An 18131-nucleotide genomic window follows, 5' to 3' on the forward strand; every position below is an offset into this window, starting at 1 on the left:
TACGTAGTTAATTACGTAAAGATTTTCTTTCTCCTCTGGGAATAACTGCGCCGACTCACCAGGAACGAGCGGGCGATCTTTTGGGCCTCCCGTAGGAAATCTCCGAACCAATCGGCGAAGAGAGGCCGGGCCCAAGGCTCTTCGAAGTAACTAAAAGAGAAAAGCAACGATGACGACAGACCAGGGGAAGGGAGGAGCCGACGGCGGACGATATCTTACCAGAAAAAGTCGGAGACGTCCTCCTCTCGGAACCGATCCCAGACGTTACCCAGCATGCTCTGGTGCAGTCCGTAGAGAGGTCGGGGGTCAGCCGTCTTCCGCTCCTAATGGGATGGATGGGACATCGATTATTTCTTCCGTCGGGAAGAAGAAACCTGCGGCAGAAGTACGCTCACCTTTCCGGACAGACAAACGACGGCTTGCACTCGGTATCCGGAATCGAGTTCTATTCGGAAATAGTCTTCTCCCAGCTCGGAGCCACCCGTTTCCATCACCTGACGTCGTCGGCGCCAAAAAATAACATTTCTTTCCTTTCTCCATATCCAAGAAAACTACGCGCGCTCGCCTCCTCTGAACAGGAATTCGAACGCTCTCGCCGCACCCGGCCCCGATTCCCGGGAAAAGGGAAACCGGAAATTATCATAGGGACTTTGATCGCGGAATATCTCACCATTTTAAGAAACGGCGTGCCGTTTCTTAAAATGGTGAGAGGGCGCGGAATCCGTTCCAACCACCTCGTCAGTCGAGCGTTCGTAATCATTAGGAGAGAAAGGGGACGGGCGATGGCAAAAGAAGAGAAAAGGAAACAGGCTCACCAGAGGACGATCCGAAAACGGGGATGGACGGGGGTGAATAGGTCTTCGGACGCCGAGGTAAAGTTGACCTCCTGAAAAGAGGCCGGAAGGTTAGCGCGGAGGCTCTTCCCTTCCTGCGGCGGGAGTACTCACCCAAAAGTTGGGCCCGAGCCACCACGGGCCTTTGGAAACGAGGCCAATCGTCGTCTTCGTCTTCCTTTCCGGTGTCCTCCCCACTTACGGCGTCTACCACGGCCTGGCCCAGCTAAAAGCAAATGCAAATCGTTAGTTCGGGAACAGAGCGCTTTCCTGCGCCGAATACTCCGGGGAGAGTCGTTCACCTTGAGTCCCAGTTCCCGCGAGTCGAAATGGTTCCGGTTCCAGCGGGGGACTGAGTAACGTCGATTGGGTCGGGTGGCGGTTCCTCCGGCCAGTATTCCGGGGCGGCCGGTCCGGAAAACAGCGTCTACGGCCACAGCGCCGTCGAAATTCAGTCCGGAATCCGATAGAGCTGAAAAAGGAAAACGTCTTTTGTACTGGAAACGTCAAAGAGTGCGTTCGTTAATACTGGTCGCTCCGCGTCTCCTTCAAGGGCGTGCGCTATAGGCATTTGGGAACGACGGTGAAAGGAAAAAGATGGATGATATCATGTTGCCTTACACTGTAAACTACTATTGTGTAGTACAAGCGGACGTTTTTGCCGTCGGACAGTGCGCGCACTAGCTGGAATATAGGAACGCGTTCCGCGAGAATTTTTAAATGGTCGCCGTAACAATATTAAAATAACGATAGCGAGGTTGAGGTCGAAGTTTTAAACGCGAAAACGTGTACGTTGGACGTTCGGCGCCGGTTTCCTGTAAGCTTAGAAGTTGGACAATGGCATTTGTAATGTCGAGCATGATTCCACTGACTTTCCAAACGCCATTGTCAAACTTCTAGGCTTACAGGAAAGCGGCGCTGAACGCCCGACGTACACGTTTTCGCGTTTAAAACTTCGACCTCAACCTCGCTAATAAATGCGATTTTTGCGTTTCTGACTGCGTTTTACTAGGGTATGCCATGAGAAATTCAATATATTATTATTTGTATTTGTAATAGGGATTTATTATTGATACGAATTTATTATTTATACCACGGAATGGCACCGCTGCTGCTAGAACGGGACGCTCACTAGGGAGCGTCCCGGGCTACTAGTAATTTTATAATATTTTAATTATAAAAATAATAATTAAAGAATAATTTAAGGACTACAAATTAGGAGCGAAGAAGGCCGACATTTAACGCCATTCGACAAGCGGCCGCCACTCTGCCAAGCGATAAAACTAGCGAGTTGCACTTTCGAGTGAGAAGCGGCGATAAAAACGCTGCTAATATCGCCGCGGTAAGCCGCAATCTTCCGAAATTCGTCAGATAAGATGCATCTAACCGTAAATCGAGAAGCCACTAACTTTTAATTCGAATTAAAGAGAAACTGGTTCCTCGACTTAACATATCCGCGTTATTGACGATTAAACCGCGCGAAACGTTATTTCTTGGAGTCGAAGGTTTCCAAAATTAATTTTTCTGTTTTTTTTTTATCTTGCACCACTATAGATACAAAACAGTAAAATAGAAATGGAGTTTAAAAATTTGGTGTTTTTTGGAAACCGCAGAGGATTAGATATTTCAAATAGCTCGAGACTTCTGGCCGGCTCAGTCCAGATATTTTGACAAAAGCTAACTTTTCCTCGGCAGCTCGCCCGATTCCATTAATTCAAGAATACATTCACTCGCGTTACGTTCCGCGCGCAATTAATCATTATTTGGTTCACACGCCAGAGTTTGAGAAATCCATAAAAACACGCTAATTCAAATATCAAAGAACCTAGAAAAACCCCACAGAAAATCTGCAATTCGGTAACGCGAGGGTCGAGTAGGTAGTTAGGACGAAGGCTTACCTTTAAAGGTGACTGGGTCCATCCCGCTTCTGGCGTACGTCACCAACATCTGAAAATAAACACGGAGAAAGTCGTCATTTTAAACGCTTGGGCTGTCATCAGAAACGCGAAAGAACTTCCCCTGAAATATGAAATAAGTATAGCGCCAATCGACCTTATCACCGTCTCCTAGTCCTCCCGATAGTCACTCGGTCCTCGTGTGGATCCGTCTTACATCCAGAACCAGGAACTAGGGATCAAACCCACTATGAGCGACATAAGCTAAATGAGGAATAAAATACTCGAATATCGACAAAGTAACGTTGGTGCACATAGCGATAACTTTCGTCGAGCCCAAGGATAATCGTGTTATATAAAAACTAGCAGGTAGGCCCGGCGTTGCTCGAGCAAAAGTAACGGTAGCGAAGATTAAGATCATTACGTTATGGTTAACCTTACCCGTTTTCACAGAATGCAAGAATTGGGTCCCCCTGTTTCTAGACTAATTAGGGAATTGTTAGATGGATCTAAAAATATGTTCGATTTCCCGCAAAAACGAAAAAAATCGCATCTGCGTCTTGCACGTCGCTTTCTCTTAACAATTTCATTGTTACGTAACACTTCCATTGTTGATGGAAGTGTTAAGACTTAATCCTGTCCCACTCCCCCGTCGGGAGGAATTTCGAAAAATTCCTTCTTAGTGTGCGTCCTCGTGACGTACCCTAACTGTGTACCAAATTTCAACTTTCAACTGCTTATCGTTTTGGCTCTGCACTCATTATTATTATTATCAACTCGTCTCGATTATATATATAGATACAACCGCGTATTGTTAAAAATATAAAGAAAGATGTATGTACGAAACAAGGTACTATGCTGTATTATAAAAGAGGCGAACTTACGGCGCATCTCACCACGTGTTTAGTATTCTGCTCGTCTCTGAAGGTGAGGCGAGTGACGTGTCTCCGTTCGTCGCATCTCCAACTTTTCAACGTCCAATCGTCGCAGACCACCACGTGCTTTTCGTTCAGATACCGTCTAATTGTCTCGTCCACGTTATCGCTTTCGATGCAATATTTCCTCTGATTCTGCACAGATTTTCGTTCCAATTAATTAACCGACGTAACAAACGACAAGTCCAATCTTAAGACTTACCTCCGGCGATTCGGCCACCGGCCGGACCAATTGCACCTGCAATCCGGAAACCCCCAGAGCCAGGAGGGTGGACACGCAGCGATACGCGTCGAGGGTCCGACCGTAAACGACGATTTTATCTAAAAAATTCGTACAGGGAAATTACCCTCGCGGTGCGACGACGAAGCGGTGCGCAGCGCAAAGCCGCCCTCACCTTTGCCTTCTCCTAGGAAATTTCTTACGTAATAAATAAAATTAGAAGCGTCGAATTGGTCGTTGACCAGGAAGACGTTATTGGGCATTTTCTCTCTTCTCCACGACTCGGCCACTTCCCGCATTCGGAAGAAGTCGGCGGGGAACGTGGGATCTACATATTGTACTCCGCAACACAGCACTAAAAGGTCGTAGGGATATTTCCCGTAAGATTCGATGGTTACGTACTTATCGTCGCTGAAATGCAGAAGAGTAAAATTTTAGTCGCGTGGCGTTCGTCAAACGAAATCGTAAAGTATCCAATTCCGATCCTATAGTTTTTGCCGAAAAGTCGTTATAGTACGGAGAAAAAGGGCAATTGCCTAGGTCACTAGCAAGTGGCCGCTAACCAATCTTTTCTTAAAAATATTTATCGCAAAATTTCCCTTTGAAGACAAATGTCTTAGGGAGCCCCATGTAGAGTGTTGACTTAATTCAAATTCATCTGGACCCCATAAAAGTATAACGCGCCACTGTAAGGACAGGTTGTTTACGTTTCCCTAAAATTCCTGTCATTAGGTAACGTTCATCAAGCAATGACGCGTTATAGTTCTCATGGGGTCCAGACAATTTGAATTTGAATTAGTGTTGTACAGGATTGTACAGTGTTGACTATAGACATTTTACTTTGGGGGATCCCCCGATATCCTCATTCGTTTTTTAACGTGTCTTGGAGTTAAGTTCTGCACTGCGGCAATCTAGACCCGTGGTTCTGAATCCATGGTCCGCGGAACACGGGTGCTCCGTGAAGCCACTTCAAGTGTTCCGCGAAAAAAAATAAAGTTTAGTGTTCCCTGTCTTCAAAAAGATTGAGAACCACACAGATGTAGAGTGCAAGGTATGGTCCAAATTTAAATTTCGATATTCTTCATACAGTGATAAGTTTATAAAAGATTGGTGTACCGGAGAGTCTACCCGTAATTCCTTTTTTTTTCCTTAACTCTTTCCGCCCTGTGGGAACTAAGAGGGTTTCTTTTAGCAAGTCCATTATGGCTTTGGCTAGACTCATAATGGGGCGGCCGGGTGGTGAGGGCGGGGCCCGACATATCCGGACGGACCCGCCCCGAAAAATTTCTGGGAATTTATCGTCCCGTCCGGATTCGAGCCCGGGTCTCCGAGAGCGGTAGGCTGCCACCTTATCCGCTTGACCATCCGACCACCCGTAATTCCTATAGAAATTTGTTTTTTCTTATTGTAAAATATCGTGCATTGTGAAGAGACTTGTTATTTTAACACGGCACTTTGGACCGAGTAACTGGAGGGCCAATTCCGAGGATCATCACGGCTTTTGCATTAGTGTAAGTTAATTGACGGCACGCATTAAAGTGCCCGAAAGAGCTAAAGATACCGTTGGTACCGTATTAGATCTGTCTGACAAAAATGTACCATAAGGTGTATTTGCGTCTGGCTTCGAACCGGTATTGTCTCGAGCAATCCTTTTCAAACATGGTGGCGAATTTCCCTTTAAACCCAGGCCCGCGGGCGCAAAATTTCAAAAGAATAAAAATTTTACGAAGAAACGATTTGCAAAGAAATTAGTGCAAATTAAAAACGTAATTTTTGGGATGAAATAATATATGTCGGTCGAGCAGTATTAATTAATTAATATACGAATACAATTTACACGAATACGGCGTAATGTTAATAACGAATTTTCGACAGCGGCGCCCTCTGCCCTTTCGATATTTAAAAATCTAAAACTGCAATTATGGCTTAACTGAAATTATAAAACTGCCGGATTACCCCGAACTCTCTCTTATTCTATTACTCTGAGCGCCCGGCCTAGGGGTGCGGTATTTCTAATTAGGTTGTGCTGCGTTTTGGCCTTGAGCTATAACATTAAAGGAGGATGCACACACGCGGCACGGCAAGAAAAAGCGGTTTCGCAAACGCATCTACGCCACGTGGCACCACCACCACACGAGCGGCAATCTGCTTACATTTTGGCGCATGCATTTAGTATTCAAGATGGCGAACGATACCGACACTGCCGCTATCCACGTGTTTGCAAATTTTGTTTCGTAAGGCTTGCTTTATTTAGTTATCTCGGTTAACCGCGTCGAACTTTCCGCCATTAAAACACCACGTAATTGTATTTTCTCACGTGACTACCAGACGAACTATTATTAGCTGAAAGAAAAGAGACTTGGCGGCGGTCGCCGCAAAAGATAGAATTCAACCAACTTTTGCGGCATGAGAAAAGCGGCACAAATTCGACTTCTGCGGCGACAAAGTGACGTCATTCTGCCGCTTTTCCTTGCCGCGCCGCATGTGTGCATCCGGCTTAACAGGTCTTTCTCTTTTAACTAATAAAGGTCCGCGTAAAAATGCCAAGCCCTAAATCGCAGCTTATTTAGCTTACGATCTTTCCAGTAATTAATACAATAACGCCACAAAAAATTTTCTTACCAATCGATACCCGTGACCATTCCGTAAATAACAGTCGTCCACGTTTGAAATCCGAGTTTATCCAACATAACTTGTGGATAATTTACACTGAAAAAAATGTATATAAATGAATTATATATATACACACACTGTTATTCATTGAAATATGAATAATGATAAGAATTAATTCATTTAATTATTTAATTATTAATCATATAGTAAATCGAGTCCAATTATATATTAAAAATCAAGCGATAACTCCAAATTTGTTATTGGGCCAGATTGTACATTGCCAATTACTTATCTACTAATGTAGAGTACGAGGGTAATCTCAAAAGTAAAGTCTCCTATTTTTTTAAATACAAAAAAACGTTTATACAAAAATAAAGTTCATATCATTTTACAGCTTGACATTTATCTATTTTTCTACATAATCACCATTTCGATCGATGCATTTTTGTAGGCGCTGCAGCAATTTTTGTATGCCCATGTCATACCTGCTCGCCGCCACGTCGCGTGTCCAATCTTGTGCACACCTTCCGATATTGCAACTTTTGCGTTAAAATCCTATGAATTTTGCTTGGGGAAAGCCCAATAACGAAAATGCAAAGATCATCCAGAGTAATTCGCCGATCTTCACGCAAGGTTTGCTCAACCTTCGCGACGGTCTCCCGCTTCTTCGTCGTGAATTTCAGTACCATCAGCTGCAAACTCCCTATACCACTTAAAGATGTTTTTGACATCTATGCACGATTCGCCACACACTTCCGTCAATTGGCAATGAATTTCAATCGGTTTAACACGACATAGCGCGAGCTGGTATGACGTGGGCATACAAAAATTGTCACAGCGCATACAAAAATGCATCGACCGAAATGGCGATTATGTAGAAAAATAGATAAATGTTCAAGCTGTAAAATGATATAAACTTTATTTTTGTATAAACGTTTCTTTGTATTTAAAAAATTAGGAGACCTTACTTTTGGGATTACCCTCGTAATTGGATAAGTAATTTGGACTAAAGGCGAGCGATTAAGTCGCCATCTTGTATTAAATTTAATAACTAGAATTCGTGGTAACTTGCGACAGTATACACCTCGCAGAACATTGCTACAAGGGCAATAAAAGTATCCCATACTCGTCTCCATGCATATCCCTCTGCAGCGACCTCGAAAACTACGACACTTACTACTACGCAGTTTAGAAAGTCCGTCTGGTACATTTAAACCTCGCTTTTCGATTACACTTCGACTGTAGACGTAATTATGCTTTAAAACATGGCCTTTAGCCTAAACTACGTTAACATGTATCTGTAAAGGCTAACCCCTTCATTTAAGTCTTAAAATATTGTTTTAGTAGTCTAGTCCGAAGAGGTTGCCGAGTTATAAAACACCACCGAACACTGACGCGGGTTCGTATCTGACCAACAGGTTGGTCACGCGGAGTTTTCCGGAGTTTCTTCACGTTAATAACACCTAAATAGGGACCAGTTTCCCGTTGAAGTCCTTCCAGGAGTCATTCCTAGAAAGAAAAAAGCGAATTTGATTTCCACAGCCGTTTCGCCAAACGAGCAGTCAAACGGAAACCACAACAAACGCCATTAAAAAAAAAAAAAAAAAAAAAAAATGGCGGTCGATAACTGCAGATTCGTCTTTCCGTCCACTTATTTATCGAATAGAAAATTTCTAAATTAATTAAAGTAATTGTAAGAACGTAACTAGAGAGCATTTTCTCTGTAGTTGACGCTTTTGAATGTCTCGTCTCCAGAAATTTGTCATTCTAAATAGTAGTCAATCTCTTTCGATGGCAAAAATCTTTCTGTAGGCATTAGCTTCAAGAAATTAAAATTATTTTCTATTTAATAGTTTAAAATTTATTCATTAAACGAAGCAAAGAAACGAAACAGCGTGATGTTTTGGCAGCAAACTCGTTCAAAAATTAAAAAAAAAGTGCTTCCTTGTATGATAACGGCTCGATGGATTACAATGGTCGGAAATATTCGACTAAACCGTTTTACAAAACTTCGAGTTTAGTGACGTACTCTAAACTAGTAGCCATATTTGTTTTATAACTTTACGGCACTAGATGGCGTCTTTTTTAAAACTCTGCTCTGTAGGCACTAACAGGGCCTCTTTTAGTAAGCTCATTATAGGTTCGGTCAGACCCACAATGGGACAGCGGCTGATGAGGGACGAGGCCCGATATATCCAGACGGACCACCACTCGAAAAATTCCTGGCGCTTTTTCGACCCGTCGGATTTGATTCCTGGTCCCCAGAGCGGTAGGCCGCCATCTTGACCGCTCGTTAATGGCATCGGTCGTCTGATCAAGTGGTGCCCTAACTACGGCCATAATTAATGTATATAAGTGATAAAATTAAGATCAAGTATTCATTCAATTTTTATATGCAGTTTTTTTTTTTTTTTTCTTTCAAATAAAATAAAAATTCGTACCTTTCCGGAAGTAGCATTGTCTGGTAAGGATCGTCCGTCGTATTTCCGGAAATTCCGTAAGGCGATATTACAACCAAATTATTAAATGTCATTTCGGTGCTGTAAAATATAAATTTATTAAAATTATTTCCAAATACTTCGTAATAATACACTAAAATATATTAAGAATTCATTATTTCGACAGTCTTGCTTTAGAGTCAAACCAATAGTGAGACTAGTGGTTTTTATCACGTCTTTCTTAATTATCCGCAATTAACAGAGACCGAGATTAAAACAGTTTGCTTTATTTCGCCTATTTAACAATGCATTTCGGATTGGTACATTTTTTAAAACTCCGTCCTGTGGCCCTCTTTTAGCAAGCCCATTATGGGTTTGGCCAGGCCCACAATGGGGCGGCCGGGTGGTGAGGGACGGAAGCAGACATATCCGGTCGGATCATCCCCTGAAAAATTCCTGGAAATTTTTGACCCATCTGGATTCTATTCCAGGTCCCCAGAGCGGTAGGCTGCCATCTTGACCACTCAGCCATCCAGCCTACGGATTTGTAATTTTCCAACCCCTCTTCAGGCTCACGGCTTCAGTGTCTAAAGTTGTCTTCAACATAACGAACTAAAGGTTCGTTCGTGTTAATATACTTTTGTTATCCAGAATGATGCATATAGCGCACAATTTGTACACATCCTAATGGTGCAGTTTCTACATATCGGTCTCTTGCACTTACTGGCATATTTTCTGTCTATTTTTGAAGGGAAAATGCAACACTTCTTCCATTTCCCACAATTATTAGCTCCTTATTACGTCTTAGGGCTGTTTTACACTATGACCGACTGGACCGACCGGTCCTACTCCAAGTCATGTTACCATGGCAACAGCAGTCGGTCGGCCGACCAGTCGGACAGATTTAAAAAGTTAAATATTAGTAGTAGGGTCGGAGCAGTCAGTGAGCCACAACCAATGAGAGCTTCGAAACTACAACCAATCAGACTTTGGATATATGAAAACTATCGAATTAATCAAACATAACTTTAATTTATATATATTTCTGATTTATTTAAATTTTTCCTTGTACCTTACTTCTTTCATAACTGCTTAAATTTTATATGGGAACACACATGATTTTAATATATATATTAAAAAACATTATCGACGTAATGAGAAAAGATAGTATTATTTAGAGTTTTCGTAAGAATTTATAAACGAAGTAAGATCATATCTGCAAAGTTTAATCTGGTAGATTGCCAGTGGCGTGCCGTCATTGGAAGCGGTGGAAGCGCCGCTTCCAGCTTCCAATGACCTTCCCTTGTATTTTCTAAAATATAAATTTTCATATTTTAACGTACTTTGAATTAATTAAAATTAATATTTTATTATAACCGCATTATGTATCTAATTACAAATTTCTATACTACACGTGAAAAAACGATAAGATTGCTATTGTATATTCGAATATCAGTGGCGGAATGGAAGCGCTTACGAGACAGTTTCCACGGCGAGAATAACTGAATGGTGTAAAGCAGCCAGAGGGCATTGGCGCATGCGCTTTACAGAGCACCAACCTCAGCCGGTATGTATCCTTTAGCCACTGGGGAGGGAGCTATCTGACTAAGTGAATTGTTTAAGATTTAAAAAGTAAAGAGTGTTCAATGTTATTTTTATCTGTACGTTTTTTAGCAAAGTTATATTTGATTATAATTTTTTTTTTAATTATACTGTAATTATATTGATAGATTTTCAGACAAGATCTTTAGAATTTTTATCACTTTTAGATGTTAATAATTTTATTATTATGAATAACAATTTTCCCAAGCGTGTTTTAATTCTTTAAATTAAGTAAATTTTATGGGAAATTTTGATTTATTTAAATTACGTAGTGAATCGCAATATTTCTATTCGTGTCCGGACTATATCGACAAGTAACTTTTAAACATAAAACTTATTATAATTAATGTCGATCCGAACAAAGACGTACTAAAAGAATTATATGATTTAACATCATTAATATTTACGGTACTATCTACCGGTGGGTCTGCTGATCGCAGTTTTTCGACCACGAAGCAAATTCATACATTGGCCAGGAAAACTCGGTCAGAGGAAAAATTGTCGTCGCTAGCGTTGCTTTCGATAGAAAAGAGCTTTTAAATACGTCGATGGAGTCGACGACCAGCGACTTTTATGATAAAGTAATTAACGACTTTGCGGAAAAAATCGCCGAATAGAGTTAGTTTATAAAAAATTAAAAAAACAAGTTTTTCGATCATTGTTTGTACCATATCAATTTGTATTATGTATGTATTGTTTATTTTTGTCACGTCCAGTATTTGTTTAAAACTTTTATGGAAATGTCTTGTACCGGACAGGTCTGACCCGTCACGAAAGACACGAAACGGTTAATTTAGAGAAAAATTTATTAGTTTAAAGAAACATAGGTAAATGTCGTTTGTAGTCGGACACCCATTGTTTATATCAAACTGAGAGGCAGAAACCGTAAATCGCGGAAGGAATTCGTCCTACGATCGGTGGAAGATCGAATTCGTCTTCGATTTTGACTTTTCTCGCGCTCCAGGTAAGAGTCTCGTTACGGTTAGTAACCAGGGACCAACCACTCGGGAAGCGTAATTGAGGGAGAATAACCAATCAAATGGACGAAAGAAAGAACGGAGATTGATATAATCCCCGACAATCGAGGACACTTGGCACTCGGTTAACGTTCCGAATAACCATAACGCAGTGTATCAACGCGCAAAAAGAAAAAAATAGTTTTTCGTCTATTGTGCCAACCTGTAACCCGTGCCACTTCGGACTTAGACCGTGTCCCCGACGCCAACGGACGAAGTTTCTCCGTGCCTTACAGACTTGTCAACGCCAATGTCCCGGGACCACCTTCGATCGACCATCAAAGAATCACATCGACGCCCAGGATGCCCGAACGGCTGATTGTCCTAAAGCAAACTATTTTGTACATAGTATATGTTTATTTTATGTTTCTTTTTTGTCGGTTTTTGTCAGATACGTCTCTTCTGCCACCACGCACGTACGAATGGACCCTAGGCCATCGCTGACGCGCAATTAACTGATTGCCCCTGGAAGTCGGCTTCTTACAGAAACACAGCTTCCCTATCATCAAATGTCACGGCACGCCACTGTAGATTACAAAAATATTTTTTTTAAATTAGAAAAAGTTAAAACGATTTCTAACACCCGTTCTGATTGGTCCTTACGAATCGGCCACCGACATATAATCGTACTCAGTGTGAATGCTTCTACTACTAGTCGGTTCGATTACAGGGTCGGTCGAGTCGGTCAGTGTGAAACAGTCCTTAGAAGGATTTTAATTCCAACAATGTGGTTCGTAACATGACAAAGGTTTAAATGTAGTTTTCCATTGTAAATATTTTCGTAAGTTGAAAACAAAATGTTTAAAAACAAGCTATAACTGTAATAAAACAAAAGAACACTACTTATATTCTGCAAAAGAAAAAAAACACTGTCCGAAAAAAACAACGTACTGAGTATGGTACGGATCAGACTGACCTGAGTACACTATAAATAAACAATTATATGACTGAGAGTAAAGCCCTTCGAGACCTAGGTCGTACTTACATTTGAAAATACTGTTATATTGAGGGTTAAGTATTATACTTACCAGTTTAAACTCTAATATTACCTTCTTTATAATAACTTTTAAAAATTTAGAAAATAGCTAAATTCGAGATGAAACAAAAGATTTATATCACTTATCTAATGCCTAAATTTAAAAACTAGAGGAAAACAAAACAATCTACATTTAGACAAGAAAAATACATTCTAAAGTGACAATCCTGCCCACGTGTGGCATAGATTTCAATATTTTGACTTAAAATAAGATGGCGGTAAATAGTACCCGTCGTTGCCACCAAGAGCGCTGTAATCATGATCACAGCCACTCTATGTAATATATTCTAGCTCGTTGGGAGTTACTAAGCTTAAAATTGTGTGAACAAAATCCTGTTCCCCGTATATACAAACATCCATAATATTGAAAAGTACACCCAACTTTTCTGCATTTCTCGACATTTTGAGGTTCCAAGTCCAGAGATGTAAAAACCTTTAGCTGTTTCTCATACTTTCCCTTTGTTACATATAACAGCCAGGAAAGTAAAAATGAACCCCCCGACAATGAATCGAACCAGCGCCGTGCTGTGCTATGATGCAGAGAGGCAGCCACATCAGGCGGCACCGTAAGGGGGCGGCATAAGCAGCAAAATCAAAATATTATTTGAACAATTTAATAATTAAACATTTTTACACAACGCTTTTCTTTATTGGTCTATGGTATTCCCATATTGATGTATATGATTTATGATTCATCACACGCCTCTGCCTAAGCGCTTATGGTACCCTTTGATTTCAGTTTATGGTGCAGGTGCATTGTTGGCGAGCGCTCGCCAAAAGGCTTTTGACGTGACAGAGCAAAGCTATTATTTTTGTTTGTAATATACCGGATGACTGCTCCTAAAAGTTGAGGTGGCAATTATCATAAAAGACAATTGCACGTGTAACGTGTTGATGGTTTTGCTTGGAGCTTAAATTATTGACAATATTTGATTTTAATGTTAGTTTGTCTCGAGAAGTAGCAAGTGGCTCGAGCTGTGTTTAATCAGTAAATCAGATACATATCTGTATCAGTATAATATTTTTGCATTTATACTAGTTCATTTTTGTAGATTGGATAAGAGAATTATTGTTTTTTTACAGCAATTGTAGTTACTTGTTATCATTGAAAAGGATTATGGATATATATCAGGTGCGGAACGTGTGCCTGTGTGTGATAGATAGAGAGTTAATTAAGTAATATTGAACTACTTTTACATTCTGTGTGTGATAGAGAGAGTTGCTTAGATAATATTTGCGTTTGCTTGCTTTTGCGTTCGTTATTTTTTGCTCTATTTTTACTGAATTCATATACATTGAAGTGGAGACAACACAATGACAAGTTAATATCAAAACAGCTGCTAGCTGTCAATTTGACAGATGTTTGTTATCTATTTACTAGCAGATGAGTCCAGCGTTGCTTGGGCAAAAAGAAACGATAGTGAAGATTAGGATTATTAGATTATAGCCGATTTTACCCGTTTTCACCGGGTGCAGAATTAGGTTCCCTCTTCCGAGATTAATTAGAGAATTTTTACATGGTATGAAAATATGTTCGATTTTATGCAAAAACGCAAAAATCTGCATCTAAAATAGTACAGTAAAGTCAAGTTATTTCAGATAATCCTTAAAGAATTTGAGTTTCCTATTAATAAAGAAAGGCATAGATTTTCGCCCTTGCATTATTTGAAAGTGTTGAGCAATGGTGAAGTAGTTGAGAGAAGTTGGTTGATTTACTCTGTTACAAGTGATGATGTGTTTTGCTATTGTTGTATTTTATTTGATAGTTTGTCTACTATTAGTGACTGGCCCAAAAAAGGCTATTCTGACTGAGGAAATCTTCCAAGAGCCCTCACAATGCACGAAAAGTTTGTAAATCACCAGAAATGCTTTTAAAGCATGGAAAGAATCGGACATTCGATAAAACAGAAAAAACTATTGATGCTGAATATCAACGAATTATGGATATAGAAATTCAGCATTGCAAAGGAGTTGTAAAAACAGTTATGTCAATTATTAGATTCTTGGCCTGACAATGCTTAGCTTTTCGCGGAACAACTGAACGTTTGTTTCAGCCTAATAATGGAAACTTGCTAAAATTGATAGAATTGCTTTCTGAGTTTGATCCAGTTATGGAAGAACATATCAGATAGACACCTTCTGGAAACCCATAGCAAAAATTTTCATTTTTATATGACATTTTAAACCTCAAGGCTAGAAAATTATTGTACTGGTCTCCAGTCAATATGAATCAGATGTAAATGCAAATGATCTTCAAGAAATATCATGTGATATATCCTGAATGCTACCATATTCTATGAAACCTTTGGATGTTTTAAATAATTTGTGCCAAAATAACTTAATTACTTTGTATCCGAATACTGTTGTAGCTTTGAGAATTTTATTAATACTCCCTGTCTCTGTAGCTATTGAGGAAAGAAGTTATTCCAAATTAAGATTAATAAAATACTACTTAAGAAGTTCAATAAGCCAAACAAAACTTAGAAATCTATCATTAATTTCTATTGAATCTACATTGGCTGCCATTCTAAACTACACATCCTTAATTAACGAATTTGCTAAAGTTAAAGTTAGAAGAGTAAAACTGTAGTTGACAGTTGATATCAATATTTTATAGTAGTTTATATTTTCAAAATAAAAATAGTATTCGTACATTGTGCAGTTTTTAAAAAAAAATCACAATCGAAGGTTATTTTAAAGAAAAAACATTTAAGGGGCGGCATTTCGAACACTTACATCATACTGAGAAAATCTACTGCACAGCCCTGAATCTAACCCAAGGTAGAAACTTGTATTGTGAAAAAAGAAAGGATAGAAAGTGGGAGATATCAAACTCTGCCATGTTCTTGTATAATCTCTTTTTTCCTTAAGCAGTGGTCACACCTAGCAATTTTCAGCTGTGCAGACAACTGCAACGAGTTGCACGCATCTTTCATGGTCACACATTAGAGACATGTCTCTTTAATATGTGTTCATTGTCACATTCGGGTTGTTGTTAAACTAAGTGCGGCTAAACAACGTCATTGAGTGTGTTGCTAAACCTGGAATATACAAGAATTTACCTTTTGCTTAAAAAGTTGAGACAATTAAAGAAATGGAAAAGAAAGTAAAGAGAAAATGTAATATTGCTAAAGAATAAGGGATATTGACAAACACTAGAAACTTCAGAAAGTTAGTTTAATTTTTAATAACAGATAAAAGTTTATTGGTGTCCCTTCACATTAAAGAGATTTAACTGCATATCATCAGTGTAAAATAATTATATGAGTTAAAAAATAATTTAATTATATATTATATACAATTGGTTTAAATAAACTTACTTAAATATTAATTGTTCCAGTACACCTAAAGCAACTTCAGAAGCTCCTACTATAACTATTCTGTGATTGATGTTTTTCTAATTAAAAAAATTGCCATTTTAAGACTATAAATCTGTTTTAAGTCAGTAAATTTAAAATTGAATTTATTATTTTACAGCTCCTTTGTTTAATCTAGTAATTAAAATCTTTTTCTGTTACAATTATTGAAACATAGACTCAACTCACCTTTGGTTTCATAGATAATTTCCTACTGAAATGATATAGGGCAAAAGGAGTTTCCTGAGATTCTTCTTCCAACAGATAATTAAGTTCTTTTGGTTTTACTGGTTGAAACTCTTCCAGAGGCGAAATCAATGCATTATATTCTAGGCTCTGCTTAAAACAGCATTTTAAAATTTATTTCCTTTTAACATAATTATAAATATAATTAATATCATAATTTGTCAATTGTAATTCAAACCAGCCAATAATCAGTACTCAATTCTAAAATTTATTTTCCAATACTCTAATAAATATTTGAGATCTTTAGAGCTACCAATGATGCTCCCATAGAAATATTTGTTTTCATCTATTATTATATTATTAAATTTTCCTCACATAATTCTTATTTCTACAAAATAAATAATTTATGAATATTCTATATACAGTTCTACTTGTATTTATATAAATTTTTTTTAACATTTTAGATTTAATTTTGGCTAACATTAATACCAATGTTTCCAACCTTCTTGGATTAGTGACACACTGAATTTAATAAGATTCCTGAAACACACCCTACCCTAATTTTTAAAGTAAAAATGTTTAACATTTTAAATTATGGTTGATTTTTAGAAAATTGATAATACGGAAGTTAAAATTACCAAAACAAAAACTCACAATTTTACAAATACACAATAAAAATAAAAATACTGTTTGAATCATTGCGCAAAGCAGGGGTGTCCAGCCCGCAATCTGTAGGCCACATGTAGCCCAAGGCAAGTTCCAATGCAGCCCAATAAACGTGTAAACAAAACTGACAAATTTTTAAATTTTTTTTTATTCATTTATTTTAATGGCATAAACTCAAAAAAGGAGTTTCACAAAGCCATAAACCTTTATACATATTTTATTTTTGAGTGGAAAGGAAATATTTTTAAATACTTGGAAAGGTGTGAATGGAAAAGAAATACTAAATAAAGCTTGAGTCGTGACTCAAAATTCGGGGAAAAGAGAGAAAGGCCAAAAGATAAAAAGTAGTGAGAAAGCTTAAATAGATCTCTGTTATGCAAATATTGACCCTTAATTTTCCAACCTTTCTCACTTCTCTCCTTTTCCCAAATTTGGGTCTATAATCCTTTGAGTTCCAACTCCAGTTTTATCTAATATTCCTTCCAGCAATGCAAGATTTGGCACTTGTGTGTCAAATTTGGCTAATCTTTTTTAGTTTGACGTAAAAAATTTTGGCACATTGGCTACTTTTTAGGTACATATTATTTATAAATATATTAGATGAATAAAAATGCACTTTAAAATGGTGTTTTCTTGTTTTTTTTTTTTTTTTTTTTATTAAATAGAGACCCAAATAAAACAAATATTTGTGTTTTTCAAATAAATTTTTGTTTGTCTCCTTTATAATAAATGAATTTATCTATTTCTAAGTAAAAATTAAAAGTGTCTGTAGAAGTAATTTTTTTAAATATCCTTTTTAGTGATAAAGTTTTAATACTTATTACTATAATCTACAAATGAATCTTTAAATATACTTATATATTTAAGGATTGGGCCACAAGTATATTATATATACTTGTGGCCAAAATCTCCATGACTTCGTCCAATGTGGCCCAGAGAAACAACAAGGTTGGACACCACTGGTGTAAAGAGCTAGTATTCATCTTTAAGCTGATTGGTTGCAACATTTATAGAAGCTTCAAAATGTTGGTACACTAGCATACACATAAATGCATGCAATGTTTGTGAAGAGTATCAATTCCACAATTTTGCAATAATCAGCATTTTAGTGAATACCTCATTCTTCGCTCAGATGGTTGGCAGTAAAAAGACGAAATATAAATGAAACTTTTAAAAAATATGGTATTTAATATTTCTGCAATACACTCAAGGAACTCTTGTAACACACATTTGTTGTGGCACATGGGTTGGGAAATACTGCTTCAGACCATTAATATTAAAAACTTCCATACTTTCATTTGTATATTTGCACAGTATTTATTTAATACTCTATTA

At 38.3% G+C, this 18131-nt stretch overlaps 1 protein-coding gene across 2 annotated transcripts in view; it reads right to left on the minus strand.

Annotated features, from left to right (window-relative positions):
• LOC136980273 (cilia- and flagella-associated protein 61-like) overlaps positions 1-18131 on the minus strand; it is a 54102-nt gene that overhangs the window by 329 nt on the left and 35642 nt on the right. For both annotated transcript variants that reach the window (XM_067276360.1, XM_067276359.1), the window contains 14 exons: positions 16134-16280; positions 15909-15985; positions 8938-9036; positions 6506-6592; positions 4059-4294; positions 3866-3984; positions 3613-3798; positions 2732-2780; positions 1136-1305; positions 948-1059; positions 816-886; positions 396-494; positions 220-323; positions 60-150 (listed from right to left, as the gene is read on the minus strand). In XM_067276360.1, the coding sequence (XP_067132461.1) occupies positions 60-150; positions 220-323; positions 396-494; positions 816-886; positions 948-1059; positions 1136-1305; positions 2732-2780; positions 3613-3798; positions 3866-3984; positions 4059-4294; positions 6506-6592; positions 8938-9036; positions 15909-15985; positions 16134-16280 (1647 nt within the window). The remainder of the gene's footprint in view (positions 1-59; positions 151-219; positions 324-395; positions 495-815; positions 887-947; positions 1060-1135; positions 1306-2731; positions 2781-3612; positions 3799-3865; positions 3985-4058; positions 4295-6505; positions 6593-8937; positions 9037-15908; positions 15986-16133; positions 16281-18131) is intronic.

The sequence above is a fragment of the Centruroides vittatus genome, unplaced genomic scaffold, assembly GCF_030686945.1.
Source record: "Centruroides vittatus isolate TY-2023 unplaced genomic scaffold, ASM3068694v2 contig_683, whole genome shotgun sequence".
NCBI lineage: Eukaryota > Metazoa > Arthropoda > Arachnida > Scorpiones > Buthidae > Centruroides > Centruroides vittatus.